The sequence below is a fragment of the Elephas maximus genome, chromosome 18 (genome assembly GCF_024166365.1).
Source record: "Elephas maximus indicus isolate mEleMax1 chromosome 18, mEleMax1 primary haplotype, whole genome shotgun sequence".
Taxonomy (NCBI): domain Eukaryota; kingdom Metazoa; phylum Chordata; class Mammalia; order Proboscidea; family Elephantidae; genus Elephas; species Elephas maximus.
Window position 1 is genome coordinate 10,760,338 of NC_064836.1, and position 26,611 is coordinate 10,786,948.

Sequence of the window (26,611 nt, forward strand, 5' to 3'; positions counted from 1 at the left end):
GCCTGCCCCATGCCTGAGTCTCCCTCCTCCTTCTCCTGGGGATCTTAACGGCCTTGTTTTCTCTCCCTGGCATCCACCCCCAAGGGCCGGGACGCCAAGAGAGAGGGAAGCGTTGCTAGGTGACGGTGCTACCATGCGCTCACTCTTTGTGCCGGGAATGACACCCACCCATCTCTCTGCAGACCTGTTGCCACGGTGACTGAAGCCCCTAGCTTTGTCTGCAGAAACTTAAGATGGGTGGGGTAGCAGGCTGGAGAGGGGTGGGGGGAGCAGGCTGGAGAGGAGGCCAAAGGCAGACTTGCCAGTGAAGGATGAGGCTGTTTCCTCCTCGTTTTCCTGACAACCCTTTCTTTACCCACCCCTTAGTCCTGGATGCACTGATGGCTTCTGAAGGGGTGTCGGAAGCGAGGCCGGGTGAGCTGAGGTGAAGCTTAGGACAGGGAGGGCTGAGGATGGAAGGCACAGGGGCCGGGAGGGGCGCCATCTCAGCATCCTGTTTTGGGGACCTCTTTCACAAAGGACATCCCCTGCCATGCCGGTTGGCCAGCTCAGAGTTTTTGGGGAGAGACGATGGCGCCGAGGCCCGGCCACCACCACGGCCTCCAGGGCCTGCCAACGTGAATGGCTTGCAAAATTAGTCAGCTGGCCAGCCGGGCCTTGGGAAAGAGCCACTGTCCTCCCAGCCTGAGCCAGCTGGGGGAACAATGTGGGGTTTGTTGTTTAGGGGTCTGATGGCTGTTTGGATCCAAGCTTGGGGGGGCAGGTTGGTGCAGTGGTGGGCAGTGGACTTGAGCTGGGATGCTCAGAGGCCATGCTGACATGCTCACCCACCCCCTCAGGGCACTCTTGACCAGCCCTTAGACCCTGATGCTAGGGCTGGGGCTGTGGGGTGAATCCACTGAGCCCCTACCTCGGCTCGGAGGAAATCACACACACTTTGGAATGAGAATCACCTCACTGAACCCCACTTATCATGGGACCTGAACTAAGTTACTGAGCCCTCCGCCTCAGTTTCCTCATCTGTCCAAAAATGATCCCTCCTTCACAGAGGGCTGAAATCATTAAATAAGACAAGATATATAATGCCTCTGGCAAGATGCCTGGCATCTTTTCTTCCTTCTTTCCCTTTGGGAATTCAATTCTCTTTTTTTTTTTTATAGAGCAGGCTTGGCCAGGATACTCTTGAACTCATCAAGGTTTTGGCAGTTCAGCGGGCCAAAAACATGATTTACACATACTCACGGCCTGTTCTCCATTCAACTTTAACACATTCCTTCAGTCGTATTAGGTGGCATGGGGGCAGTGTTGGTTCAGTGGTAGAATTCTTGCCTTCTATGCAGGAGACCAGGGTTCGATTCCTGGCCAGTGCACCTCACGCTCAGCCACCACCTGTTTGTCAGTGGAGGCTTGAGTGTTGCTGTGATGCTGAACAGGTTCAGCGAAGCTTCCAGACTAGGAAGAAAGGCCTGCCAATCTCCTTCTGCAAATCAGCCAGTGAAAACTCTATGGATCACAACGGTCTGAGCCACAGTTGATCCTGGGACTGACGCAGGACCGGGCAGCATTTTGTTCCACTGTGCACGGGGTTGCCATGAGCTGGGAGCCAACCCTATGGTGGCTAACAACAATCCACAAGGCACAGTGGTAGGATGATGCTTGCTTCCTGGTAACAGCTCAAACCTTGTCCGTTGTCCAAGGATGACAGGAAGGCTGGGGAGCCCTCAAGTGTCCCTCTTCCCGCTCCCCCGATGGAAGGACTGTTGCCTGTTCCCCAGACTCCCAGCCACGGGCAAACCCTGCCACCCTGGCAGTCAGGAGGTGGCTGGGGACAAAGCCCAGCTTCAACCTCAACAAGGGGCAGGGTTCATATTCCTCAGGAGTTGGAAGGCACCCTAAAATCATTTAGCTCCAGTCCATGCACTCTTTCCTGAAGCTCTCCTGGTATCAGGGAACTTCCTCTCAGGCAAGGCATTTTTCTCTAACCACTCTGATGATTAGAAAGTGCCTCCACGAGGAAGCCCTGGGCACAAATGAGGAGTGAGGGGGAGGGCAAGTTGAGTGCAGCAGGGAAGGAACCCAGAGAGCCTCACTGCCAGGCACTACAGCTTCCAAAAGTCAGGAAAAATGTGGCTCCTTTTCCTTGCAGCACCAAGGGTGGAGGGGTGGGCTGTTCTACAGGGGCCTGCTCCATTTTCTAGGGTGAAAGGGAGGCTGAGGGAGGCGGAGCAGGGAAGAGGCGGGGCTTACTGTAAAACTGGGTCAAGATGGCTTCGGATTTGAGGGAGCAGGCCCAGCAGGCTCTGAGGCAGCAGCCGTGGGCAGCGTGGAGAGGGGCTGGCTGTTGACCTCCAGGAGCCTCTGACAGGGAGCAGGGGCAAGGGGGGATTACAACTGGCCAGGAGTGAGGGTAAGGTCCCTCCCAGGAAACCAGCAGCATTGACACCCACAGAGAAGGCCCTGGAGGAGAAGCCATGCAGGCTCCGCAGGCCCAGCACTGCCCCCTGGAGGACAGTTAGCTGGCTGCAGGGTGAGGACTGGCACGGGGTGGGGACAGGGTTCAGGCTCCTGCTCAAGCCTGGCTGCAGGTGAGGTCCCGGACCTGGAGAGAAAGGGCAGAGGACTGAGCGTGTCAAAGGAGACAGAGGCTCAGTCACCTCACAAACCAGGGCACACACCCCGGCCTCCTGCCACGATGATCCGAGTCCCGGGCGGGGAAGTTCCCAGAAGAGATCCCCCCTGAGCTCCACTTGGCAGCCGCGAGCCGGAAAGCTGGGACAACATGCAAATCAGAAAAGAGAGTGACACGGAGGAAAAGCAAGAGCCCCCCCTCCACATGCAGGCGAGTTTTGTGAGGCGCCATTGTGTCCCCAGCGGGAGCACGTGCCTCCAGTGCCTCCCTCTTGGTGGGCGTGTCCTTCTGGTGCTGTTTGTGCTCAGCGGGTGCCGGGTGGGGGTGCTGGTGTCCCCGTGGGCGTGCTAGCCATTCCGTGCCATCTACGGAGAAATAACTGGCCCCGTACAGCCCCCCAACACAAAATTGGTAATTTATTTTTGTTGTTATTATCAGGAGGCAAAAAAATGTACAGTTACAAGAATCATTTTCCAAACAGATGTTAAATATGAGCTGAAAAGTGTAAAAAAAGGAAGAGGAACATCACTTTACAAATCATTAAATTAAACGAAAAACAAAACCCAAAGAACCAACCCCCATGCTGAGCTCTCTCCTTGTGCAACTCTGCAAAATGAGAACAGAAAATGAGGTGGGCCGTGGAGGTGAGGCCCTGGGTCGGAACAGGAGCTGAAGCCAGGGACAGGCAGGAGGGGGCTGCTGGGGCTGTAGGGACACTGGCTTCCTGCCCCTTAGGCCTGGTGGTCTTGGCACCTGGGTGTGCCTGGTGGCCCTACCAAGGCTGGGACACAGAGGAGGTGCCTCTGGAGGCTCCTGGCAGCCTGTGGCATTCCAGCCCTGCAGCGACAGGCCAGATTGAGAGGTGGAAACCAGCGGGTCACGGGGATGGCCGCCAGTGCCCAGGCTGGTACCTGCCCCACCTGCCAGCTCCACCTTTCCTCTTCTGAACTTGCCCCTAGCCCACCCTGCATCTCTTTCCTTCTCTCCAGACTGCCCCCCTCCCAGATCCTGACCGGCCCCTGCAGCATCAAATGGTTGATTTTAGTCTTTGCTTAAATTAAAAAATTAAAATATATATACATATATATACTGTACACACAGGACAACAACAGAAGTGTGTTGAGGAGGGAAGAACAGGCATGGGGCAGGGGCAGTCGAGAGGGGAGGGATTCATGGCCGGTGAAGGGGCAAAGGGAGGGGGGAAGAGCGAGAAGTTAGGGGACCCAAATGGGGGGTGATTTATTTTACAATAAAAACAAGAGTTCAAACCTCAGCAGAACAGGACTCTGGGATCCCCAGAGGGCCCCTCCCCACACTGAGTGAGGGAGGGCAGGCTTAGGGGGCGACAGGGGTGGGCGGGGAGCTCGGCTTCAGGTTTGGATGACAAGACGAAGGTCCCTGGTCCTTGGTCCGAGGGAGAGGGTCACAGTCTCAGCTTCTCCGTGACTTTGAGTGTTGAATAAGCCACTGTAGGGTGATGTCTGGCAGGAGACAGGAGAGGAGGTTACAAGGCCTTCACGCGCTGAGCACACTGGGAAGGTCAAGAGAGCCTCTGGGGAAGTGGTGGTAAGCCCAGGCCTTCCACTGACGTGGTCAGGGCTCAACTCTAAGCATCAAAAGCCCAAACTGTCAGGCTCCAAACAACCCCAATCAGATGATGGGTGGCAGGGGAGACTGGACACTGAAAGAGACAGGCTGTCACAGTCAGGAGGGGCCTGGAAGTCACCTGATCCAACCCCCTGTAGGTGAGGAAGTGAGCCCAGGGAGGGGACTGAATTGCCCAAGATCACACCAGTCCATGGCAAAGCAGGTTTAATGCTCAGAATCTGTGCCTGGATACCTGTTCTACCCCAGAAGAGCCATAGAGCTTTGGGCTCAAAGGCAAGTTGTAGAGTGAGAATCTTTGAAAGCCACTGCGCTACACCACTCAGAACTGTCCCTGCCCTCCACTCCCTTCCTCATGGTTACGCCCTAGAATGCTAGCAGCTCTCCCAAACCCACGTACCAATGTTGTCCTTTTCTTTGCAGGAGATGGAATAGCAGCAGATCTCTCGGTCCTGGATGGCAGACAGATTCCTGGGGAGAAACCACAGTAGAGTCTGCTGAGGCTAGGACTGCTCAGGGAGCCTGGGGCTAGGGTGGCCCAGGGCCATTCAAGACTCCTAGAAAGGCAGGCTCTTCTGCCACCGTGTGGTGAACACTGAGCACAGCAACACTGAGCACAGACCCTCCCCGGTCAGGTGGCTGGGGAATTTGGGAAGCAGGAAGTATACAGAAGAGCTGCCAAACTCACATTTTTTCAATCAACTCCTTCTCATCCAATGCTCCTGGGAGGTCTCGCTTGTTACCCAGGACTAAGACCTACAGAGAAGGGAGGACGAGGATTAGCTATGAAGCAGCTATGTCCAGGGCTGTCTTGGTGGTGGGCTAGTTTCTGAGTCCCCCATTTCCTCTCCACACCCCTGCAGTGCCTTTGCCTGCCTCTCAGGCTGGCCCCAGTGGCTTCCAGCCAAGCTCCCTCCCCCTCCCCCTCCCTCAGGCTCACTGACCGGGATACCCTGCAGCTGAGGCTTGTCCAGTAAGTTGTGGAGCTCATTCTTGGAGGCCTCGATCTTCTCCTGGTCAGCGGCATCCACCATGTACCTGAAAGCAGGGGGAGATCAAGCACGCTGACACCACAGGGCAGGGAGGAGCTGCTGCTTGGAGGAGGCAAACATCCTGCTCCAGCTGGGTTGCTTCTGTTGCTGGAAGAATGTTTCCTGAGTTGATGGGAGTGAAAAGCCACAGGGACCCCTGGGGCTGCTATTACCCTGTCCTCTAAAGTCCTGCTCTGGGGAAGCTGTTACTCATATGGCAAAGCTTGGGCCCTTTAGGATTAGCCATCAATCCCTTCCAAAGTGCTTTGTGTTTTCATGGAAAGATGAGATAAGGTTGAGCGAAAAAAAGCAAGTCCTAGATGGTTTTCTTGCAGCAAGATAACTTCTTTTCAAAAACAAGTTTAAAAAAGACCCCCAAAACCTAAATAATCTACTATTTGGGCATATATATGGGGGTGCAGTGGTTAAGAGCTCAGGCTGCTAACCAAAAGATCAGCAGTTCGAATCCACCAGCCACTCCTTGGAAACCCTATGGGGCAGTTTTACTCTGTCATATAGGGTCGCTATGAGTCGGACTTAACTCGACAGCAATGGGTTTGGTTTTTTGGTTTATGTAGGATAAAATTGTTTTAAAAAGGAAGGGAACGAGTCATTTAAACCTCACAGAATTCAGGATAGTGGTGACCTTGGAGGAGTCCTGGTGGCACAGTGGTTAAGCTCTCGGCTGCTAACCAAAGGTCAGCAGTTGGAACCCACCAGCCACTGCACGCGAGAAAGACCTGGCAGTCTGCTTCTGTAAAGATTATAGCCTTGGAGACCCTATGGGGCAGTTCTACTCTGTCCTATAGGGTCCCTATGAGTCGGAATCGACTCAACAGCAATGGGTGTGGCTTTTGGTTTTGGTGACCTCGGGCCGCGGGGAGGCAGGGAGACAATGAGGAGTATCAGAGGTGCATCTTGCTCTTGCTGATGCTCTGGGTCTTAGGTTGGGTGGTGGGTGCCCAGGGCATTTGTTAGATCAGAAACAAGCAGCAAACGAAAGGCAGGCCATGCACGGGCAGGGTGTGCCATGGACCAAGGATTATGATTAATCCAACTCTGGGCCCCTGGGGTCCTTGTAGGTAGCAAGGCTGGGGGGAAACCAGGTAAGGTGGAGGAGTCCTGTAGGCCCCTGCCCTGCCCCCGCACTTACACGATGGCACTCACTCCTCGGCAGTAGCGCTCCCACATGCTGCGGAAACGGGGCTGTCCCCCAATGTCCCAGAGCTGAGGAAGAAGAGGGAGAGGTGCCTCAGCAGCAGGCAGGCTCCTAAGTACCCCCTCCTAAACCCTACCCTGGAGTCCCTGGGTAGTGCTTGGCTGCTAACTAAAGGGTTAGAGGTTTGAGTCTGGCCAGAGGAGCCTCAGAAGAAAGACCTGGTGATTGACTTCTGAGAAATCAGCCATTGAAACCCCTGCGGAGCACAGTTCTGCTCTGACACACAGGGGTCGCCATGAGCTGCATTTGACTTGGTGGCAACTAGTTACTCTGCCTACTCCCCTCACTCCCCCAGCCCCCACCCCGGGAGATCTCCCCCTCTCTCTACTTCTTCCCTTCTCTCTCCATGTCCTTCTGCCTACCTCTGAAGTCTTCTGTTCTCTTTTCCCAACTACCCAACAATTGAACCCAAGCCTCTGCTTTCCTTTAGATTGTTCTTTCCAGGGGTCTCAGACTGCCCTCCCCCAACTCCTTTTGGGCCCCCTCAACATCTGGCCCTCCTGGGTCCACCACCCCAGCAAACACACACACACACACACACACACACACACACACACACAGTCCTCTGCAGTCTCCTAACCTGTGCCCTACCGCCACTCACCTTGATGGTCACATTCCCTTTGGTGATTTTACGCATGTTGAAACCCACGGTGGGGATCATGTCCTCATTGAACTGTCCTGACTACAAAGAAGAGTCTGGGTTGGAAAAAGTGCAAAGAGAGACAGGACCCAGCTGCCCTCCCCGAGAGCCACAGACCAAGACTGAGGCTGCAAGGACGATGAAGAGACTGGCCAGAGCTCCTCAGACTTCTCAGCTGGGGGTATCACCAGGCCATCTCCTGAAAGTCCCCTGCTTACAGGCAGGACTGGGCTGTAACCTCCCCAGGTGTCCACCCCACACCTGGAGATGCCCCATGAAGGGGTCCACCTTCAGGCAATCTCAGCCTCTCAACCTAGACTGGGAGGAAACACCACCTCAGGAGGAACCCACATCTCTTATAACAGAAGCCCCTCTACGTATTTAGTCTTCAGTGGAGAGGAAGAATAGCTACCTCCCAGCAAAAGACCCCCAACAGGTCATGGTCTATCAGTCAAGGGCGATCTCAAGGAAAGCAGCCTTATTTTCAAACTACCAGTAAATATTCAGGAGTCCCTGGGTGGTACAAATGGTTAATAACGCTTAACTGTTAACCACAAGGTTGGAGGTTCAAGTCTACCCAGAAGCACTTCGGAGAAAAGGCCTGGCAATCTACTTCCAATAAATTGGCCACTGAAAACCCTATGGAGCACAGTTCTACTCTGGCACGAGGTCGCTATGAGTCGGAGTTGACTTGATGGCAACTGGTTTGGTTAGTAAATATTCAAGTCAGATACATCTGCCACCTCCCAAAAGGCAATGCACAACAAGGAACTTCTGGATTACCCATTGTTTTGGTTTCTTTGTACTCTACTCCATTGGTCAGGATGGATAATCCAAACTCCATGTTATCTTTTACTTACGTCTTTGCACTAGGCTGCGAGCTCCTTGGGGAGAGGAAGCAGAACTTTGTTAACAGCATTAGGAAACGTTAGCCCCAAAATTGGGGGTTTACTGTAATTTCATTTCCCATAACCTATCTTCAAATTCTACTAAGTTTTACATCTCATCTCTAGATTTTTTAAATAAGTGACAGTCCTCAAATAAGGCCAGATCAAACTCCCTGTAAGGTCATGCCCATGGTCACAGGTAGGACACTTCTGCTTAACCCCAAGAAGCAGGCTGAAGGAGATGGGCTCACTTCACCTTGAACCTGAAGGTGACAGCGGTGTCTCTATACCATGCCCTTTTCTTTTACTGGGTGTTAGGAATAATTTGGAAACCCTGGTGGCGTAGTGGTTAAGAGCTACGGCTGCTAACCAAAAGGTTAGCAGTTTGAATCTACCAGGCACTCCTTGGAAACTCTATGGGGCAGTTCTACTCTGTCCTATAGGGTCGCTATGAGTCAGAATTGACTTGATGGCAACAGGTTTTTTTTTTTTTAGGAATAATTTACCTGGGTCATACAAGGAGGTCATGGCCCTCACTATTAGGCAAGGTATAGGAGATGACCAATTCTTATTTAGAGGCTGCAAGTCTGAATGAAGACCCCCAAGGAAGTCCCATCTAAACAAAGGTGCACTGTTGCCCTTTCACCTGCAGGAATCACGCAGCCCATTCACCAAGGTCCTATGATGAGGTGAGAACTGAGTACCCACAACCGAGACCCAATGTCAAGGTGGAGCAGGGGTTCCTCACCTGGGGTCCACAGATGGGCTTCTGAGGTTCCCTGAATCCCCTGAGACTATACACAATTTCTGCAGGCAAATTAGTTCATATGTCCACTTTTCTAAGGGAAGGATCCATAACTTTTATCAGAGTATCAAAAGAGTCTAAGAGCTCCCAAAAGTTAGGAATCGCCAAGGAAAAAGAAGTGGAAGACTTGCTTCTCTGGCTACGTAAGGAGAATGAGATGTGGTACGATTACCCAGGCCCCAGCAGGGTGCTGACACAGGGGTGGCACCCACTGACTGAAGTACACTCCATCCCCATCTGGGCTGCTGAAGAACTCGGCGTCTGAGGAAGGAGGCCCAGGTCTTATTTACTCCTCATCACGGGTGAGATGGACATGTTAACCTTTCTGGTTTCCCAGGGTAAAACGGGGGAAGAGTTCTGGTCTCCTAGGGATTGGTGTATAAAGCGCCTGGAGATGGTTTCAGTTCAGCGTGCGGAACCATCACTGCTCTTTGGCAACTACAAGATCCACAGCCTCCCAAAGAAATAAAAAGCCTCACCTGGCCGAATGGACCTTTGGGTGAACGACGTGGGGTGCGAAGAGAACCATCAGGAAGCCAGGCTCCCAGCACCCATATTTCCTGTTCAGTGTGAACTGAGGGTAATTTGGAACCAGGTTATGACTTAATTCCCCTGCGAATGCCTCCTGGTCTCACAAGCTCCTGACTTAAGGTTGGAAGTAACTTCAAAAGTCATCTAGTCCAAACTCCAGTCTTGGGGCAGCTCCAACCACCACAGAGTTTTTTACAGTGAAGCAAAAATTCACCTTCCTATAACTTCCACCCCTTGTTTCTAAGTGTACCTGCAGGTACCCCAAGATTAGTTCTTCCATAGGACAGCCTTTTATGCTTTTAAATATTTGAAAATGACCCTCTTGTTACCCTCAGGCAACCCCCACCTCCCACTTTTCTAGCATCACAACTGTTTCAGAACTCAAAAGATGAGTTTTAGGTTGTTAAATGCATTATAAAGTCTCTTGGTATTTTTTGGGTGGGGGGGCTCACATTAACCTGCTGAGCAGCTAGAAGCACTAAACTCAATTTCTGTTTACAGCTGGACTTCATATAGTGAACAGAAAAAAACCAAATGGGGAAAAAGCTGAGACACACAGGCCAAGTGAACAGGTGAAGGTGACTGAGACAGTCAGTAGCAGGCATCGGAACAGAGCCAGGGGTCCTGACTCTTCATGTCTTTCTGGAAGATGGTGTACTGTGATTACACACAGGGTGGGCAGAAATGCCAATGTGGTAGCCTTGGAGGACCTGAAAACACGGGCATTACGCTGGCGCCGGAACTCCACCCACAGGGGTAGGGTTTTTTGGGAAGCGTCTTTAAAGAGGGGAAATCTAGCCTGCACATTTCTCTTAGGATGTGCCAGGTGAGGTGGCAAATCTCATATCAAAAAGGGAACACAGGGGTTGGAGAGGGGGAACTTCCCCATACGCCACAGAAACTCTTGACCCTGGCAGTGGAACTGGGGCTGCTTGGGTTCCTGAGCCACCATAGCCCCTTACTCTGTGGATATGACGCCGGTCTAGAGGAAGCCCTCCTGTGAAAGGATGGCATCCATGGGGATGGCCTCCAGACCAGGAAACTGAACCCACCTGGGTACCTGTGGATCCCCATCCAGGGGCATGGCTTCAATGATGGTCCATCAGGACAGCTTCCCCGGGCACTTAGTGCAGCAAGTCCTTCTAGCCTGACCTTTCCCAGATCTAAATGCCTAGACGACAAGCCACCAGGCCTGCAGAGCCAGGATCAGAATCTAGGTATTGTGCTCCTGCTCTGTGTCACAGCCCACCAGCCCAAGTCAATGCCCAGTCTAACCAGGGGCTCTCTGACCCAGGGCTGGAGCTCAGGGGTGCACATTAACTCGGAAAATCATTGTGTCAAAGAAAACAGCACTGGCTTAAGATCGTGTCCTGGCAGATGTGCATCCAGGAGACACTGGGTGGAGGAAGGGGTCGTCTGCAGAGCACCTTTGGGAAAGCCAGCCAGTGCCCAGACACGTGATGTGGGGCACCTGCCTCTCCAGCCTTCCCTCTGCCTTCCTGCCTCAGGCCCGACGCAGTGGCATGTGCTCTTCTGGTATTCTGGGACCTGTCAGGGAGGTCCATCTTGTCAGAGGGTGGACAACACTGGCAGGTGGAGGCACCTGGGGTGGCTACCACACTCCTTGGCTGACCTGTCTCATCAGACTTCTCGGCTAGTATCTGGCCAGCCTCCAGTTTCCAAAAACCCCAGCTTTGGGGCTGGGCCAGGTCCCTGGACAGCCCTAGCCCCTGCCCCAAGCCTTCCTCCACCCACAAGCCCAGTCCAGCGGGCTCTGAAATGCAGGCCGCAGCCATTACCGCAGCCTCAGCTTACACACCCATAGAGCGCATCTTCCCCTTTTTTCTTTTTCTTTTAGATTTTTAACCCCTTTCCCACCACTCCGCCGGCACTGAAGGACTCCATTACAACCCCCCAACCTCAGTCCTCACCACCCAAAGTCCTCAGAGCCACTCTCTCCGTGTCCCCAGAGTGGGCAGTGCCCCTCTAACTCAGCCTCTCTGGTCGGGAGCACCTCCTCCTGCAACTTCGGGACCAGGAGGAGCCTCCAAACTCCCTTTAGGATGCCATACTCCCTGGGCCCCCAGCTAGACTCCTCCGGATGCAGAAAGGTTCCCGGGGAGGAGTCTGGGCTTGAGCCAAAGGCCTCAGCGGAGGCCTCTACCCCTAGGGGGGATCTCCCCTCCCCCTCAATAGTGCCGGGGCTTCCTCTTCCGGCATGGGGGGGGGGGTTAAACCCTCGGGCGGGGCTGGCTTGCCCAGGCCCCTGCCCCAAGCCGCACCGGCCGCTCTGTCCCATGACCCTCTGCATGGGGGGCGGGAGGGCCTGGGCGCTTTCGCCCCGTCATGCCCTCTTGCACGGGGGACAGAGGAAGCCTGTCTCAGCGAGCATCGGGTCCCTCTTGTCCCGTGACCCTCTCGGTGCCAGCCAGCCACGGGGCACCGTGTCTCCCTGTCCACCTCCCCGCCCCCACCGTGCGATCCCGGCCGGGGCAGGAGAGCGGGTCGCGCGCCTCCCGGGTCCCCAACGGGCCGTGCTAGGCCCCAAGCGCCCGGGCCCGCTCCTACCCCGCCCGGCCCCGGCGGTGCCCGACCATGCCAGGCGGCGACCCCGGCTCACCGGGGCGGGGCACGGGCGGAGACAGGCCTTGACCCTCGGCCCGCGCCCCGGGCCCGCGCCCGGCGCCCTCGTACCGCGATCACGTTGACGAAGGTGGTCTTGCCCGAGTACTGCAGCCCGACCAGCGTGAGCTCCATCTCCTCCTTCCAGAACAGGGCCTTGAACCAGTCCAGCAGCTTGTTGAACAAAGCGATCATGGTCGCTGCCGCCGGCCCCGCCCGGTGCCGGGTCCCCGTCGCCCCTTGCTGCCCTCGCGCTGCGGCCCGGAGCGGCCCCTCCCCGGTGCGGCCCGGGTCCCGCTGCTCGGTGCGGGCGGAGGCTGGAGCGCGGCGGCGGACGACTCACTGCCCCCGGATCCGCTCGTCGATGGGTGTGGCTTCAGTGCCCTCCTCCTCCGTCGCCGCCACCGCCCTCCCGCGCGGCCGGGGCCGGGTCCCGCTCGCACCCGCGCGCGCGCTCCCCGCAGCCCGGGGCCGGGGGGCCGGGGCCAGCGAGTGGGCTGGGCAGGGAACCCGCGGGCTTCAGGGGTCCAGAGGGACTGGCAGCAGGCATAGTGGGGTACTTCAGGAAAAGGGTCTGATTTTATCTTTTCCCCTCCCCAGGCAGCCGCGCCCTGACTGGCACCCCCTTCCTTCTTAAAGGAGTGGTGGCCCGAGGTGGGAGAGGTCCTGGTCAAGCAGGAGCGTTTCCAGGTTGAAGAAGGGGTGGTTCACCTACTTTCCAGGACACAAAAAATGAGGTATCTATGAAAGGGAGGCAAATGGAGGCTTTTTGATCCTTGAACCCTTTCCTCTGAGCATCACTGGGTACTGAGTCCCTTCTTCTCAAAATGTACTCAGTAGCAACTGTATTGGGGTCTTTTAATACTCCATCTTGTTTGGTGTACCGCAGTCTACCCAGACCACTTGTTTAGGAGGTCTCTGGCTCAACTCGGAATAGCTGTTTGACAGTGATGCCGATTTTTACTAGTGTCACCATGGTACTGAAGCAGGTAAAATCCTGGCACGGGCTTTCCAGTGAGGAAATATGTGGGAAAGAAAAAAAGCTGGCATGTCAGGAGGAGACAGGGTGAGTGGTATAGGGCCTGCCAAGATGCCCCCGCTCGCCTTCTTGGCAGGAACTGGTCTCAGGTTCTCTGCCAGTCCCAGACTTCAGGGCAGTTAGGCGTTTCTTAGGTTTTGGTTTTCAGATGCACTCACATGTGGTCTGGGAATAAACTATTCATATCAACTGTATCTGTCAAACTTAAGCAAGCATCAAAAACAAACGAACAAAACAACAGTTGTCATCCAGTCAGTCTGACTCATGGTGACCCCATGTGTGTAGGGGAAGAGCTGTGCTCCAGACGGTTTTCAGTGACTGACTCTGGGAAGTAGATCACCAGGTCTTCCTTCCAGAGCATCTCTTGGTGGACCTGAACCTCCAGCTTTTCAGTTAGCAGCCAAGTGCCTTAACTGGTGGCACCACTCAGGGACTCAAAGGAAGAGTTAAAAATCAATTTGCCAAGGTGGAGAAATTATAAAATCTTGAACGCATATAATATCTTGGTTCCTTAAGCACCATCTTTCTAGCCTCTATTCCTTTTTTAAATTATTGTGGTAAAAATATATATAACGAAACATTTGCCAAGTCGACGATTTTTACACGTACCGTTCAGTGACATTGAATACGTTCATCATATTGAGCAACCGTCACCAGTGTCCTTTTCCGGATTATTCCACCGCCATTCAGCCTCCAAACCAAAACCTGCTGCTTAGCCTCTAAGCCAAAAGCCGTTGCTGTTGAGTCAATTCTGATTCATAGTGACCCTGTAGGACAGAGTAGAAGTGCCCCCATAGAGTTTCCAAGGAGAACCTGGTAGATTTGAACTGCTGACCTTTTGGTTAGCAGCCATAGCACTTAAACAATACACCACCAGGGTTTCCTCTACTCCTCATAAATCCCTCTCTAATTCTTTGGGTATGCCTTTGTCCTATATCCTAAACTCACCCCGGTTTGACTTTGTCTTATGTGCCCCACAAAGTGCTAGAAAAGGTGCATATCCCAGGAACAGAGATTGGCAGCCTGTTCCTAGTTTGTGGAGTCTTACTCTCTCTGTTGCTTTAAAGAAGCCCCAAAGGCCTGAGAAGAAGACAGAGAAGGAGTGAATCAGTCATCCAAAAAGCCTTTATTTTCCCACTTGGTTACTTTTCCTGAGCTTGTACCCTCTAAGTTCCGGAACAGGGCTGGGGCAACAGTGGCATGGAGGGGGACTTCCTTCTTGGCTGAGGCTGAGCTCCAGGTAAGATCAGGCACTTGTGCGGTTTCCACCCAGCTTCCGTGGCACAGACTCTAAGTGCCTCTCACAGGGATTAGGGAAGGTGGAGGTGGAGGTGCAGGTGACCCCCTTTCCAGGGCTGTAAAAAAGGAGTACTTCCTCAGTAAGGCCAAGCAGATGCATTAAGAAAATTAAGCTCAGTTTTAACACTGCATGTTCTTCAGAAGAGATGTCATGTGTGAAGAGGCCCAGCTTTCTCCAGGATCTAGCTCCTCGGGGGTTTCCACGAAGAACTGGTATCAGTGGAGTCAGATCCCAGAGGTGGAGTGCCAGGAGAAATGGCACCTAACCTTCATCTTCAGAGGCAGCCATCTTGGATTCAAGGAGGGTGAAGGGTTTGGATGCTTTCCTGGGGTGTCTACTTGAGCCCTGAGATAGATCTGAGGTACCCTGGAAATTGTGTTGTTGTTGAAATGGATGAGGGGAGTTAGTTTTCTGGGGTATACTGTGTGGGGTCCCAGTTCAGTCTGAGCCCCCATATCTGCATGGAGTGGTCATAAACCCCAGATTGTTTATTGAGATGACAAAGCTCTCTAGGTATCTGCAAATGTGGGGGTAGGGGCCTGTTGTCTAAAATCAGGCCAAGTTCTTTGTCTTCTCTTTCTTTTGGACTTCCTGGATGGTCAGGATATCGTCTGAAGTCATAGAAGTAAGGCAGAAGATCCTGGGGCCTCTCCAGGGAGTAGTTGGGGTGAGTGGCCAGCAATTACAGCTCTGGGACTCTGAGGGAGACCTACAACTTTTCTTCTTCCAGAGATTTCAATTGCTTGACCTGGCTACCTCGTACGCATGTGTGGAAGCAGGGATAATCTGGGTCTTTGTTCTCTTTCGGAGGTGTCTGGCCCCTACAGATGGGTGGTGGGGGAGCCGAGGTCAGGACCAGACTCTCCCAGCTCTTGCATCTGGCCTGCTTGGGCAGGGACAGGGTCTGGCAAAGTATGATCTTGAATCACCCTCTTGCCAGTCACAGGAAGGGGATATAGCTGGAATGCCTTCTAGGAACTTCTCTGATTGCTTCCTTATATGGCAACAGAGCACTTAATGTCCATGTCGTAGACGAGGAGCCTAAAGCTCACAAAGAGAAGACCAGACACCTGGGCTTCTTTCTCAGGTTTGTCATAAGTGCCAGCTCATATCTTTAAGTTCAGAGAGACATGGGAGGTCCTCCCCATTGTCTGCTTGGGGGCACTATAGAAAACCAAGGAGTGGCCAGTGTTGAGGACCTGGAGTCTGGTTCCTCATCTTGCTGATGAAGCTTCCTGTGGCTGCAAGAGCTCGCTAAAGATGCCCACCCAGGGTGCCAGCCTTCTTTCCCGAGACCCACCTTCTGAGGTCTGAAGGGAAGTTGGCACCTGGGCTGGTGGAGGATGGGCGGGGTCAGGGGCTGGGCTCCTTGGGCAGTTGGGCTGCATACAGGGCCAAAGTGTGGTGCAGGAACTGGTATTGCTCGGTGGTCTGGATCATCCCACCTCTGCAGGGAGAAACACACAGGAGTGTCAGAGGGTTTGCTAAATGGCTTGTAGCTCTATTGGGTTCTATGTGGAAAAGTCCTGACTTTTCCAAAGAAAACATCAACTTCTTCACATATATTCATCCTCTCTACTTCCTACTCTGTCCCTCTCCCCATGAGGGAAGACCCTCTGATCCTTACTCAGGGCTGAGCCTGGTGGCTGGATACTAAGGAGGAGATGCCCCACACTGGTCTTCCCTCATCCACTCATTTCCTGGGCAGAACCAGGTCTCAGATTTCTCAGGTTGGGCCAGGAATATTCCTGAGCCCCAAGTTTTCTTCTTTCCATCAATCTTAAAAGCAAAAATAATAACCCCATGTATTTGTAACGTAGGTCCCATTTTGCAAAACACGCTCACGTAAGTTAAGTCATTCCTTAAAAAAAAAAAAAAAAATTTTTTTATGACAGCTCTCTGGGAAAGGTCATTATCTCTCTCTGGTTAAAGAAATGGGTGCCCAGAGAAATGTACTGGCAGCTCAGTAAGCTACGAGTCAGAATCTGAACTTTGGTCCTCTGTCTCCAAGCCCAGTGATCCTCAGTCCATTCCCTGTGACTGCTTAGCATCAACAACTAACCATAGGCTTATTCCCCTAGCTTTCCCCTGAGTAGGGAATTTGGGGAAAAAAATTATTTTGAAGGCTAAGGGTAAATCTATAGAGTGTCATATTTAATTTTAGGCACTCAAGCTAAAATTCCAGATAGAGATTATTTCTTGGGTGTGAGTTTCAAAATAAACAGCTCTTTAGCAAAGAGGCCCCTTCCTTTCTCACAGGAAGTGCTTGATGGCGATGTGTCTGTATGAGCTCTGATACCCAGGAGCACCAATGCCACTCTTTAAAGGTGACGTGGTTGGTCCTATTTACCAGAGGTGTAGGGAGGGTAACCAGCGCCCAGGGGTAATCTATAAATTGTCCCAATTTCAAGATGAATAGAGTTTGATAGCAGCAATGAGTCTGCAGAAACGCCTTCCTCTCTTGCCCACTGCCTCAGTCAGGCGCCTTTCATGTTTCTGGCATTTCTGAATGTCATACTGTGACTCATCTGGCACCCTCTTGGGCTTTCATCCAGGGGCAAGTGCCCCCCTCTGCCCCCACCCTCTGCTATTCACATCCATGGACCTACCTGTCCAGCCGCAGCTGACACACAATGCCCAGAATGTCCACTTCTCCTCTGGCCTTCAGCTGCTGGCAGCCGATTCTGGTGGCAATGAAGCAGCCAGTCCGGCCAATCCCTGCACTGGATATAGCCAGGGAGAAGGTGGGGAGACCACAGGTGAGCAAGGAACATGGAGGCCAGGTGACCAAGAAACGTGGAGGCAAATGGCCAGGAAACATGACAGCCAGGTGACCAGGGAATATGGAGGCCAGGTGACCAGGGAACGTGGAGGTCAGGTGATCAGGGAACGTGGAGGCCAGGTGACTAGGGAATATGGAGGCCAGGCCCCAATAATGGAAAAAGCAATGAGACCCAAAGGCACTCTATTTTGGGGGCGGGGCATGGGGTTGGAAGGAAATAGCAATACCTTGCAGGTTTCTGGACCTCTCGGGGGCCCTCATGGAGACCGGTTATAGCTGGCACTAGAGGAGTTTACATTTCTTGCTAGCCTCACTCTAAGCCTGTTCCAGGACACCGCCTTGTTTCTGTGGCTGTTTTGATGAGCTGTCTTCTGCTTAGCAGACTACAGTGATTCCCAGCTGACAGCCTCTCATTTGTGCACTTGCTGACCCCTCGAGCCTGCCTTACCTAACCATAACTTCCTCCCAGCTCACACTCATCTTCCACAACGGCTTACGCTTAGCCCCTTCTGTTTCCCACCTCTGTCCTCCGCACAGTCCTCCTGTCTCTGCACCACTCTATCCTGGCCTTTATTTTAAAACTCCTCTCAGGCCTCTCTTCTTTAGGAAGTCTTCTGCAGGATCCCTTGATAGAAGCTATTAATGACCTCCCAGCCTAGGTCCAGGTACCACCCACAGATGGGCTTATGAGCCCCCTCTTTGTATTTTTTGTTCTGTTTTATTCAGGATAAAAAAAAAAAAAAAACGAAAAAACCTCTTTGTTGTCCAGTTTTTTCCAACTCACAATGGCCCTATAACTCATATGCACTCCAAATGGTGTCCTTGTTTGAAGTCTGTCCTGTGTCACGGGACGTTGGTCCCCCCTACCTGCATTACCTCCCACCCCAGCCCAATCCACTTTTTGCTCTGCTGTCCTAATATTATTTTTAAAGAGATAATCCGAGTTTCTTAGCCAGTCCTACCAGGCCCCTCGCCATCTGGCCTTCTCTTACTTTCCAGCTTCGTCTCTCATCACTGTCCCCAAGCATGACCTCCAGTGTCTGTTCTCTAACCATGCTGCCCACAATGCTCCATTTTTTTTGTCATCTCTGGGGCTTTGCACATGCTGTCTTGTGTGTCTGGAACAGTTGTCTGGAACACTCCATCTTCCTGGAAGTCCCCTTTTCCCTCTTCACTTGGCTAGTTCACCCTTTGGGTCTTATCTCAGATGTCCTTTCTTCTGGAAAACCTTCTCTGGCCGAGGTCTGGGTTAGGCGATCTGGTTCTGTGTTCTCTGTACTATCCCCATCATCGCTCGCATCATGTTGTATTGCATTTCATTGTTTCATCTGCTGTCTTTCCCATCAGACTGTGAGCCAGTGTAAGGGCAGAAACCAAATGCTCATGGCTATCTCTCTGGCACCTAACACTGTGTCTGAAACAAATTGGTTTTTGAGAAATGTTTGTTGAATGAATAAATGAGCTCCTCAACAGTAGAGATGGTGTTTATCTCCTCCCCTGGCAGTCTAGGTGCTACCTGACGGTCCATCCTCTCTCTGAATTGGGCTTGGGTGTCCAGCCCAGGTGTCTGGGTTCTACACAAAAGAGATAATAAGAACAGAGCACTGGCTGAATGACCTAGAGATTCCTGTCCAAGTAAGAGGTGAGCCTGCCGGACCCCTAGGAAGGGCATGGGGATGTGGTACTGAAGCTTCCATGGAGGGAGGGCCACATACCTGCAGTGGACCACGATGGGCCCAGTGTTGGCAGCTGTCTCTGGGCTCTCCTCCACCTCAGCCACCAGGCGCAGCAGGGGCCCAGCCGACTCTGGGGTCTGGTGGTCAGGCCAGGCTGAGAAGAGGACATGCTTCACTGACCGGCACTCCTCCTGGTGCTGGGATGGGGCGAGTGTGAGAACCAGGTCAGGGTGGGGCACTGCCCTCCTCCTCTGGTGCAGAGGAGGGCAAGGGCTGGAATTACTCCGTGGGGAATTCATTGACCTGGAACAGGGAATGCTGGCTCTTTTCTTGCTCATACTCCACCACTTCCTCCTCCAAAACGCTGGGAAGGAGTGTTGTCCAGGAAGAGGGAAGAGACTCAAGTTCAAGTCCTGGCTCTGCCTCTAACTAGCACAGGACTTTGGGTGAGTCCCTTAACCTTATTTTTTCACCTTTATCTTATTGGTTTACTTCACAGGATGCTTTGAGGATAATGAGTTGGTAAGTCAGTTGTTGTCGATTCCAATTCATGGCGACCCCATGTGTTTCAGAGTAGAACTGTGCCCCATAGGGTTCTCCATGGCTGTGATCTTTTGGAAGCAGATTATCAGGCCCTTCTTCTGAGGCACGTCTGGGTGGATTCAAACTGCCAACCTTTTAGTTAGTAGCCGAGTCCTTAACTGTTTGCTACACCCAGGGACTCTAGTGAGTTGATAGATAAATGCTTTGAAAAGTATAAACCATCATACAGTAACAGAAGGCATTTTTGAAGCATGTTCATTATACATCTCCTTCGACCTCCTGTTATTCCTTCAGCATGATTCCTGGACCCCCCACCTCTTCTCACCTGGACCATTCAGCATAGGTGGGTGGACTTCCTGCTGATTCCTCACTGGCTTGTTGGCTCTGCCCTATGGACTAGAGGCTCCCTGAGGACAGGGCCCACGTTTCTTTTTCTTCTGTGCCTTAAGCACATCTTTCAGATGTGGGTTCAAGAAGGTCTAGATGAGTAAGCCCTTGGCTCCCACTGAAGGTCAGGCCTGATGTCTAGAGAGGCTGGGGGTGGCCCATCTTCCCTGGGGAACAGTCCCAGCCCCAGAGGATGGTACCTGGATGGTGAGCTGCCGCACAGTGTATTCTGGGCGCTCCTTCATGTCCTGGATGCGGATCTGGAAGGGTCCGTAAGTTTCCTCTTCTGTGGGCCAGTAGTGGACACATTTCTAGGAGGAAGGGAGCTGGGAGTCAGAAGAAGGAAGGGTCTGTCAGCTGCAGCAGGGGCTGGGGCAGTAGAACGGGGCTAGGTATCCCCTCTCCATTTTCTACCCTTATTGGAGGGGCTGGACACTGCCTGGATAAGCAACAGGGGCCTGGCTCTCCTGAGCTTGACATCTGTAGACAAAGTGCCTACCTTATCCCACTTCTGACTATGGACAGACTCCATGGGGTGTATCTCAGAAACCTTTCTGAGAGGTGTGTGCTGGGCTGGCTATAGGTATTCTCAGCTCCTGGGGGAACCCCTGGTCCTGAGTTGCCCTGGGTAGGGGTATGTGTGTGATGGAGCAGGGTGTAGCCTTTTCTGGGTTCGTCCAGGACTGTGGCTCTGCTTCTTACCTCCTTGCCCTCTCGGAGCTGAGTGAGCATGACAATGAGGGACACCTCTTCCTGCCACACCATCTCCCAGAAATCTGCCACCGTGTTGGGCATGGGGCCCTGGGTTGCGATGTAGGCTTTCTCCTGCCCATCATAGCCCTGGGGAGGCAGGTGCACATGAGAAGGCGTGGGGAGAGCAGAAAGAGTAGAGCTCTGAGGGAATCCCTGCAGGTCCTAGGATCAGACTGAAGTAAGTGAACACGCACGTGTACACATGTGTATACATACATGCACACATGCACACACACAGACGCCATGTGGTGGAAAAGACATGGGCCCTGGTGTGAGGAACATTTGGGTTCAAATACCTGTTTTTCTGCTTACTAGCCGTGTGACTGTAAGCAAGTTACTTAGCCTTTTTAAGCCTCAGTTTTCTCATCTGTAAATTGGGCATAATCATTTCTACCTTGCAACATCGTGGTCTGGGTTATTGAGATTCTGGCATATAGTAAGTGCTCTATAAATGTTTGTTCCCTTCCTCCCTTGCTGCTCTCTACTCACCCAAAATACCAGCAAAACAACAGTGTTCAGCAATATTTGTTGAATGAGTATCTCATTTTTATGTATTACTTTTATATATTTAGTAGCCAAATGTAGCGCTTCTTTCTGTCTTTCAGGATCCTCAGCTTCTAGCTCCACTAGGTGATGGTGAAATCCAGACCACTGTTACCCCAGGTTCGGCTGGCGAATGGGAGACCACGCTCTCCCACGGCACCCCTGGCTGACTGACTGTGTTTCACCTCTCTGTACTCCCAACCACTGTCCTACCCACTGTGTGCCACTAGAGAGCGCTGCCTTTACATCTCCTTAGTGCTAGTAGAGATGAGAAGCCAGGGATAGACAGCCCACCTTGCCTCGAGTTCCTGTGACTTGACATCATCTTCACAAAGGAGGGGCTAGTTGGGGCAGTTAAGGCCAGAAAGAGAAAAAGACAGCAGCTGACAGCTCCCATTTATGCTGGTACCTCCCAGGCAGGCCCCAGAGCCATTAGCTCTCAAGAAGCCAGAGACTGGGTTCAGCAATGCCAACTTCCTGCCACGTTTAGAGAGTTGGCTGTGGAGGAGATGGGGCGATAGGGTGGGTTAAGGAGACAGTGGTTTCTTCTTTTCAGAATTGTTTAACATATGCTGTGTTTTCTAGGTTGGTGTCCTGGGCCCCTTCAGCATGCCAGCTCAGCAAGGCTACGGCAGGAGTGAATTGGAACAGGGACGGAAACCCAGACACCGAAACCATGCAGCCACAGCTGAACCACCCAGGCCTCCAGCTCCCTACATGGCCACCGCAGCCAGGCCACTTACTCGGATGTAGTTGGCATTGATATAGTCTCCGTCCTCTTGGTTCTGTGCCCGGCCTAGGCAGACACGGCTCTGGGGATCTAGGAAGTAAAAATTAGCAGAAGTCAGAGGTCAAAAGGTGACCAGCTAATGCAGACTCCTGACAAGGTCAGAAAGAGGAGAATTCAGGTACTTTTCCCAGTACCTTGTGTATAGAAGGTGGCTGAGACCTAGCGAGTTACTCGATACACAGACAACAGAAAGCCGCAGAATGTTTTTGAGCAGTAGTGACATGATTAAAGCAATAATTTGGGAAGGTCAACTGGGAGGTGCTGTGTAGAATGAACTAGAAAGGAAAGGGAACAGAGCAGGAAAGACCAAATGGGAGATTAATGTAACAGTCTGGCCTTGAGATCAATAATGGTGTGGAGTGGAATTGTAGCAACGTAAACAGAAAAGGAGATGCGGTAGAGGAAGCATTATTTCTGGTGGTGAATATGGGGTTTAGATAAGTGACATGCATAAGGTTACACATTGGTGAAGTGGGACTAGACCCCTGGTTTCATTCAGCCCACCACTGACTGGGGGTGCCGGCCCCTCCCTCTAGGCCAGAGAGGGTTTCTTCAAGTCAAACCCAAGCAGGAATGAAGAAACTAGCTTGTGAGGAAAGCCTGGTTCTGGACAGAGGGGCCCTGAAGGGAAATCTCAGGCAGAGGGACCTCTCCCCTCTCTAGTGGTTGCAAGGCTGGTTGGAATTCGGCCAAGAGCAAGGGCTGCCTCACCTCCCTCTTCGATGAGTGATAACGGCCCCTTGGCTGTCCATGCAGGCAGAGGACACACTGGGACGCTGGGAGGGTTAGCATGGGCAGGAGCAGAGCACTCAGGCTGAGCTCAGACCCTGAGACTGGGAGCTGCCAGAGGTGGGCTGGCCAGATAAGACTGCTCTGCGGGGTGGGGAAATCCCTGGGTGGTGTAAACAGTTAACACACTCGGCTGCTCTCTGAGAGGTTGGAGGTTTGAGTTGACCCAGAGATACCTCAGAAGAAAGGACTGGCAACATGCTTCTGAAAAATCAGCCATTGAAAACCCTGTGGAGCACAGTTCTACTCTGACACACATGGGGCCACCATCAGTTGAAGTCGACTCCAGGGCAGCTGGTTTTCGTTGGTGGGGTAAGGGAAGTGAGGGAGAATCCCCAAGGCCCTCATGGTCAGAGCGCTTCACACTTTCTTCTGAAAAATAGGAGGTGCTCAGCCCAGGGTCTGTGGAGCTTGCAGGGTCAAGCCCCGGCAGTCCAGGGTCCTCTGTCCCCAGTCTTGTCACTACCCTCTCTAGTCACTGCCCTGGATGTATTCCGAGTTTCCTGACAACTCTTTCCCTGTGAGCCCCGCCAACGGTGCCTCTTCCATTGCAGGCCTTTGCTGGGGTTTTCCCACAGGGAGGGGAGAAGAGGAGGACGGTTTTGTGCGACTAGATGTGTGCCCTTGGGCAAGGTATGCGACTTCCTTGTGCCTTGGTTTCCTCATTTATAAAACCAGGAAAACAACACCATAATACTAACTTCACGGGGTTGTTGTGAGAAACAAGTTAAAAGACAGGCCTGGGCCTGGGCCACTGTAAGCATCTGCACACATTAACTGCATCCTTCTTGTTGTGACTATGGCCCCTTCATCCCCCAGCTGGGGTGTGGTGTTCTTCTGCTGAAAGGAGATGCTCCAAGTAAGGTCATCCTTCCCCAGGTTGAGGCCTTTGCCTTCGGAGCTTCTCCGGCCCCAGGGACAACGCCCACCACCCTTGATTCCCCACCACAGTCCTTACTTGGCAAGATGGTCTTGTATCGGTCCTTAGAGGCGTGGCCTGGGATGTCCAGCTCTTCAGGGTTGACAAAGTTTGAGGGGATCTTCTGGCAGGGGGAGGAAAGGAGGGAATAGTTGATACCCCTCCTGGCCTCCTTTTCTCCTTCCACTCTTTTCTAGTAGAGTTGCGACCCTGGCCCATTCCTTCCTGGCATGAGTATGTAGGTTGAGATGGGGTCGGGGGCAGAAGAGGAAGGGGTCAGCCTCCTCCCCTGAGTCTGGGTCTGTCTTTCCTAAGGGGCCCAAAGAGAGGATATGTCCATGGTATCCGTGATAGAGTGGTGCTGGCTGGCCACCTCTGACTCAGAAGGGCAGGATGACTTAGAGGGTACCCCAAGGTCTTACCACGAATTCCTCCTCCAGCTCTCTGGGGCTGGGTGGCTGGTGCTGCAGGGCCCAGCGTGTAAGGGGGTGCCCAGCCGTGCGCAGAAAGTGGAGAGTGGCTTCCCGGGGTGTGTTCACCGAGCAGATGGGCTCCACGGCCCCGAGGGACCGCACGTCCAGCATCAGAGCTATGTTGGAGCCCCGCCTGTGGGCAGAGCCAACCAGTGCCCAGTGAGTGCCCAATAATATTTGCTCTTCTTACTGTTATTATCGTTACAGGGCACATCTGGGAAGGCTTCTCCTTGTCTTTCCCTGGGCGCTGAGGCTGAATGAACTCAAGGGCTCAGGCCACTGCTGTGTGCCCTCTTCCCCCATCAGTTGCCCCCAGGACAGTGCAGGGTTGAAACCAGCAGCTCTCCCCAGCTGCCCAGGCTTCCTACTCCCCACCAGACCCCTAAGGCTCAGACCTACATCCAGCCCCAAGGAGGCCCCAGGCTTTGCCCCAGAGGCTGCTCAAGCCAACCCAGGCTTTGGAGAGCAGGCCCAGGGTTGACAAGGAACCTTGGGCCCCAGACATGCAAATGATATGCAAACGAACATGATTGGCTTCCTTTCCAGTGTGGAGTCAACAACTGAGCATCCTCTGCACTGTCAGAGCTGGAAGGACAGGTGGAGGGGAGGGAGGAGCCGAAGAGGGTCCCCCCCCCCGCCCCCTGCCTCCGGCCAGGAAGGCCCCCTCTCCCAGGAAAGACCTTACCTCTCCTGCAGCCGCACATGCTTCTTGGCTGGCGCTTTGGTGGGCAGTGGCTGGGTCATGGCTGCCCCCAAATACACGGTCGGCGGCTGTGCTGTGGAGCGCCCCCCACAGGCCTGGACCATGCTGGGATGGGTGGGGGGCCCAGGGGAGGCTCACTCAGCCATGGGGTTTGCCTGAAAGACATGGCCCCTCAGCTGCCGACCTCTGCCCTGCCTGACTGGCCAAGCCCAGGGCAACCTTCTGCCCTGTGGCACCTCTGTTCTCACTGGGGGTGTCTTCTGTTCCCCAAAAAGTGGGTTCAATTTTACTCAGGGGAAGGACAGGGTCTCTGCAGTGTGACTCAGGGTGGCAGACAGTCTGGGGTTAGATGAAGGGCAAGATAAAGGGTAGAATTGCAGATGAAGATAGGAACCAATCCAGAGGGAGGAAGAGAGAGGAGAAGGGCCTGCTAGAGCCCAGAATACCCAGGCTCTAAGCTGGGTGCCCAAGACAGAGAAGGCAAGGGAGGAAATACGAAATAGGTATTCTACATAGACAGAGGGGAGAAAGCTCTAGAAACCTCCTGTAGGTCTGGCCAGGGTGCCTTCTTCTGCAGAATGAGGAATTTGAGACCTTGACAGTGTTGGAGACAGTTGGGGGCCCATGCAGGCAGGGCTGCAGGCCCCTAGCAGGGCCTGCTCCTAACTGCGGGCAGTTCCTCTCCCGAGTTCATTGTTGGCTTCTGGGGTCTCTATCCATGGGGGTAGGCTGGGGGTGTTTCCTTCCTCCTCCTACCCATCCCCCGCTCCCGCCTCTGTAACCGTCACAGGAAGTGGCCTCACCAAGCCCTTGAGCGACAGCGCATGGTGAGGCGACAGCTCAGGGCAGGATAGGGGTATAGGGATGTTTGGGCCATCTCTTCTTCAGGGACAGTCCCCATCTTCCAGACCCCTTCATCCAGGGCTACTCTACCAAGTGGGGGCAGGAAGGTGTTGGAGGTGCTAAGCCCGCAGGCACTGAGGTGAAGGCTCAGGGCTGGCCAGTGTGGATGCGGGTGGTAGGCTCTCCTGCAGCAGGAGGGGGTGGTTATGTCTGCTCTCCTTGCAGCACCCTGCAGCTTCCCCGCCCTCCCAGCGCAGGGCCACCAGATATGCCAGCACCCATTCTCTGGCCAGACGCTGGAGCACCCAACTAGCCCCCTCACGTCGCTTCCTCCGAGATGCCCTCCTGTCACCCGCAGGGTTTACACCATCTCAGAGCCACAAGGACTCCCACTCCCCCAACTCAGTACTCACTGGAGCAGCTGTGTCCCCCAGGCTGCCTCTTGCCAGCTGTCTATCAGTCTGTCTTTGAGGGCTGAGAAGGCTTCAGGAAGCCAGCTTCCTCCCTCCGCCCCTCCTCGCTGCCACCCACGCACACCCCAGCTGCACGCTGCCCTCCTGCGCCTGCTGCCGCTGCCACCAGGGGTCGATGCTCCTGCCTGTGCCCCTCTGGGGGCAGGATGGCTATCATTCAGCACCTCTGCTGTGGGCCCAAGGCCCTGCTCCCTGGGGTTGGCTGAGGGGCTGAACCTTCCCTGACCACCCCATTTCCCAAGCACCTGAACCATCTCCCTCCTGCAGTGCCCATCCTCGGGGGCTTTGTCATGTCCAGCTTCTGTCTGTTTGCTGGGAGTTCATGGTCAAGCACAGGCTACATCTGCCCAGAGCAGATGTGGGCACAGACTTGGGGTGGGGTGAGGAAGAGATGAGGCAGGACTCCTTGCTCCGCAGCAGGAGGGAAAGGCCCAGGCCCAAACCAGAAAGGTCCTGAGCCACAGCCCAGCTCTCAAGTACCTCTGGCCTGAGGGCAGGCCAGCCAGCCAGGGAGCAGGCTGCAGAGACAACTTGTAGGAGGATCTGGGGCTTCCCTGGGTCCTCCATGCCCTCTAGGCCTCCTCCCAGAATCCTGATACCTACTCAGAAGACTTACAGAGTAGGCGGTC

General features: G+C 53.6%; 2 protein-coding genes across 5 annotated transcripts; both read right to left on the reverse strand.

Moving 5' to 3' along the window:
* Positions 1-2,176: 2,176 nt before the first annotated feature.
* ARL8A (ADP ribosylation factor like GTPase 8A) lies at positions 2,177-12,332 on the reverse strand. The gene is made up of 7 exons (XM_049858109.1): positions 12,042-12,332; positions 7,086-7,166; positions 6,419-6,492; positions 5,179-5,272; positions 4,923-4,990; positions 4,635-4,705; positions 2,177-4,110 (listed from the first exon to the last, which is right to left on the reverse strand). Exons 1-7 carry the CDS (start codon positions 12,162-12,164, stop codon positions 4,061-4,063), a joined length of 561 nt encoding a protein of 186 aa, XP_049714066.1. The 5' UTR covers positions 12,165-12,332; the 3' UTR covers positions 2,177-4,060.
* A 1,314-nt stretch (positions 12,333-13,646) lies between these two features.
* On the reverse strand, positions 13,647-25,989 carry PTPN7 (protein tyrosine phosphatase non-receptor type 7). 4 transcript variants are annotated; one of them, XR_007513835.1, is made up of 11 exons: positions 25,923-25,989; positions 24,649-24,821; positions 23,913-24,096; positions 23,530-23,614; positions 21,736-21,812; positions 20,399-20,536; positions 19,897-20,007; positions 18,806-18,963; positions 16,918-17,031; positions 15,609-15,755; positions 13,647-13,775 (listed from the first exon to the last, which is right to left on the reverse strand). XR_007513835.1 is itself a non-coding variant. In XM_049858157.1 (10 exons), exons 2-10 carry the CDS (start codon positions 24,768-24,770, stop codon positions 15,662-15,664), a joined length of 1,080 nt encoding a protein of 359 aa, XP_049714114.1. In that variant the 5' UTR covers positions 24,771-24,821; positions 25,923-25,989; the 3' UTR covers positions 14,116-15,661. The 4 variants fall into 4 exon arrangements, 2 of the variants coding, with proteins under 2 accessions (XP_049714114.1, XP_049714113.1); XR_007513834.1 differs by lacking the exon at positions 13,647-13,775 and adding an exon at positions 14,116-14,363; XM_049858157.1 differs by lacking the exon at positions 13,647-13,775 and having other exon boundaries at positions 14,116-15,755; positions 23,530-23,611.
* Between the last annotated feature and the right edge of the window lie 622 nt (positions 25,990-26,611).

Bases quoted from the DNA above. Each gene is read 5' to 3' on its own strand.
- PTPN7 (XM_049858156.1), bottom strand. From the start codon at position 24,770: ATGGTCCAGGCCTGTGGGGGGCGCTCCACAGCACAGCCGCCGACCGTG. The intron at 20,537-21,735 runs GTAAGTGGCCTG...CTGCCTCCCCAG, and splicing joins TCAATGCCAACTACATCCGA to GGCTATGATGGGCAGGAGAA. The intron at 18,964-19,896 runs GTACCATCCTCT...GCCCCATCCCAG, and splicing joins TGCGGCAGCTCACCATCCAG to CACCAGGAGGAGTGCCGGTC.
- ARL8A (XM_049858109.1), bottom strand. From the start codon at position 12,164: ATGATCGCTTTGTTCAACAAGCTGCTGGACTGGTTCAAGGCCCTGTTC. The intron at 6,493-7,085 runs GTGAGTGGCGGT...CTTCTTCCTCAG, and splicing joins AAGGGAATGTGACCATCAAG to CTCTGGGACATTGGGGGACA. The intron at 4,111-4,634 runs GTACGTGGGTTT...GTCTCCTGCCAG, and splicing joins CAAAGAAAAGGACAACATTG to ACATCACCCTACAGTGGCTT.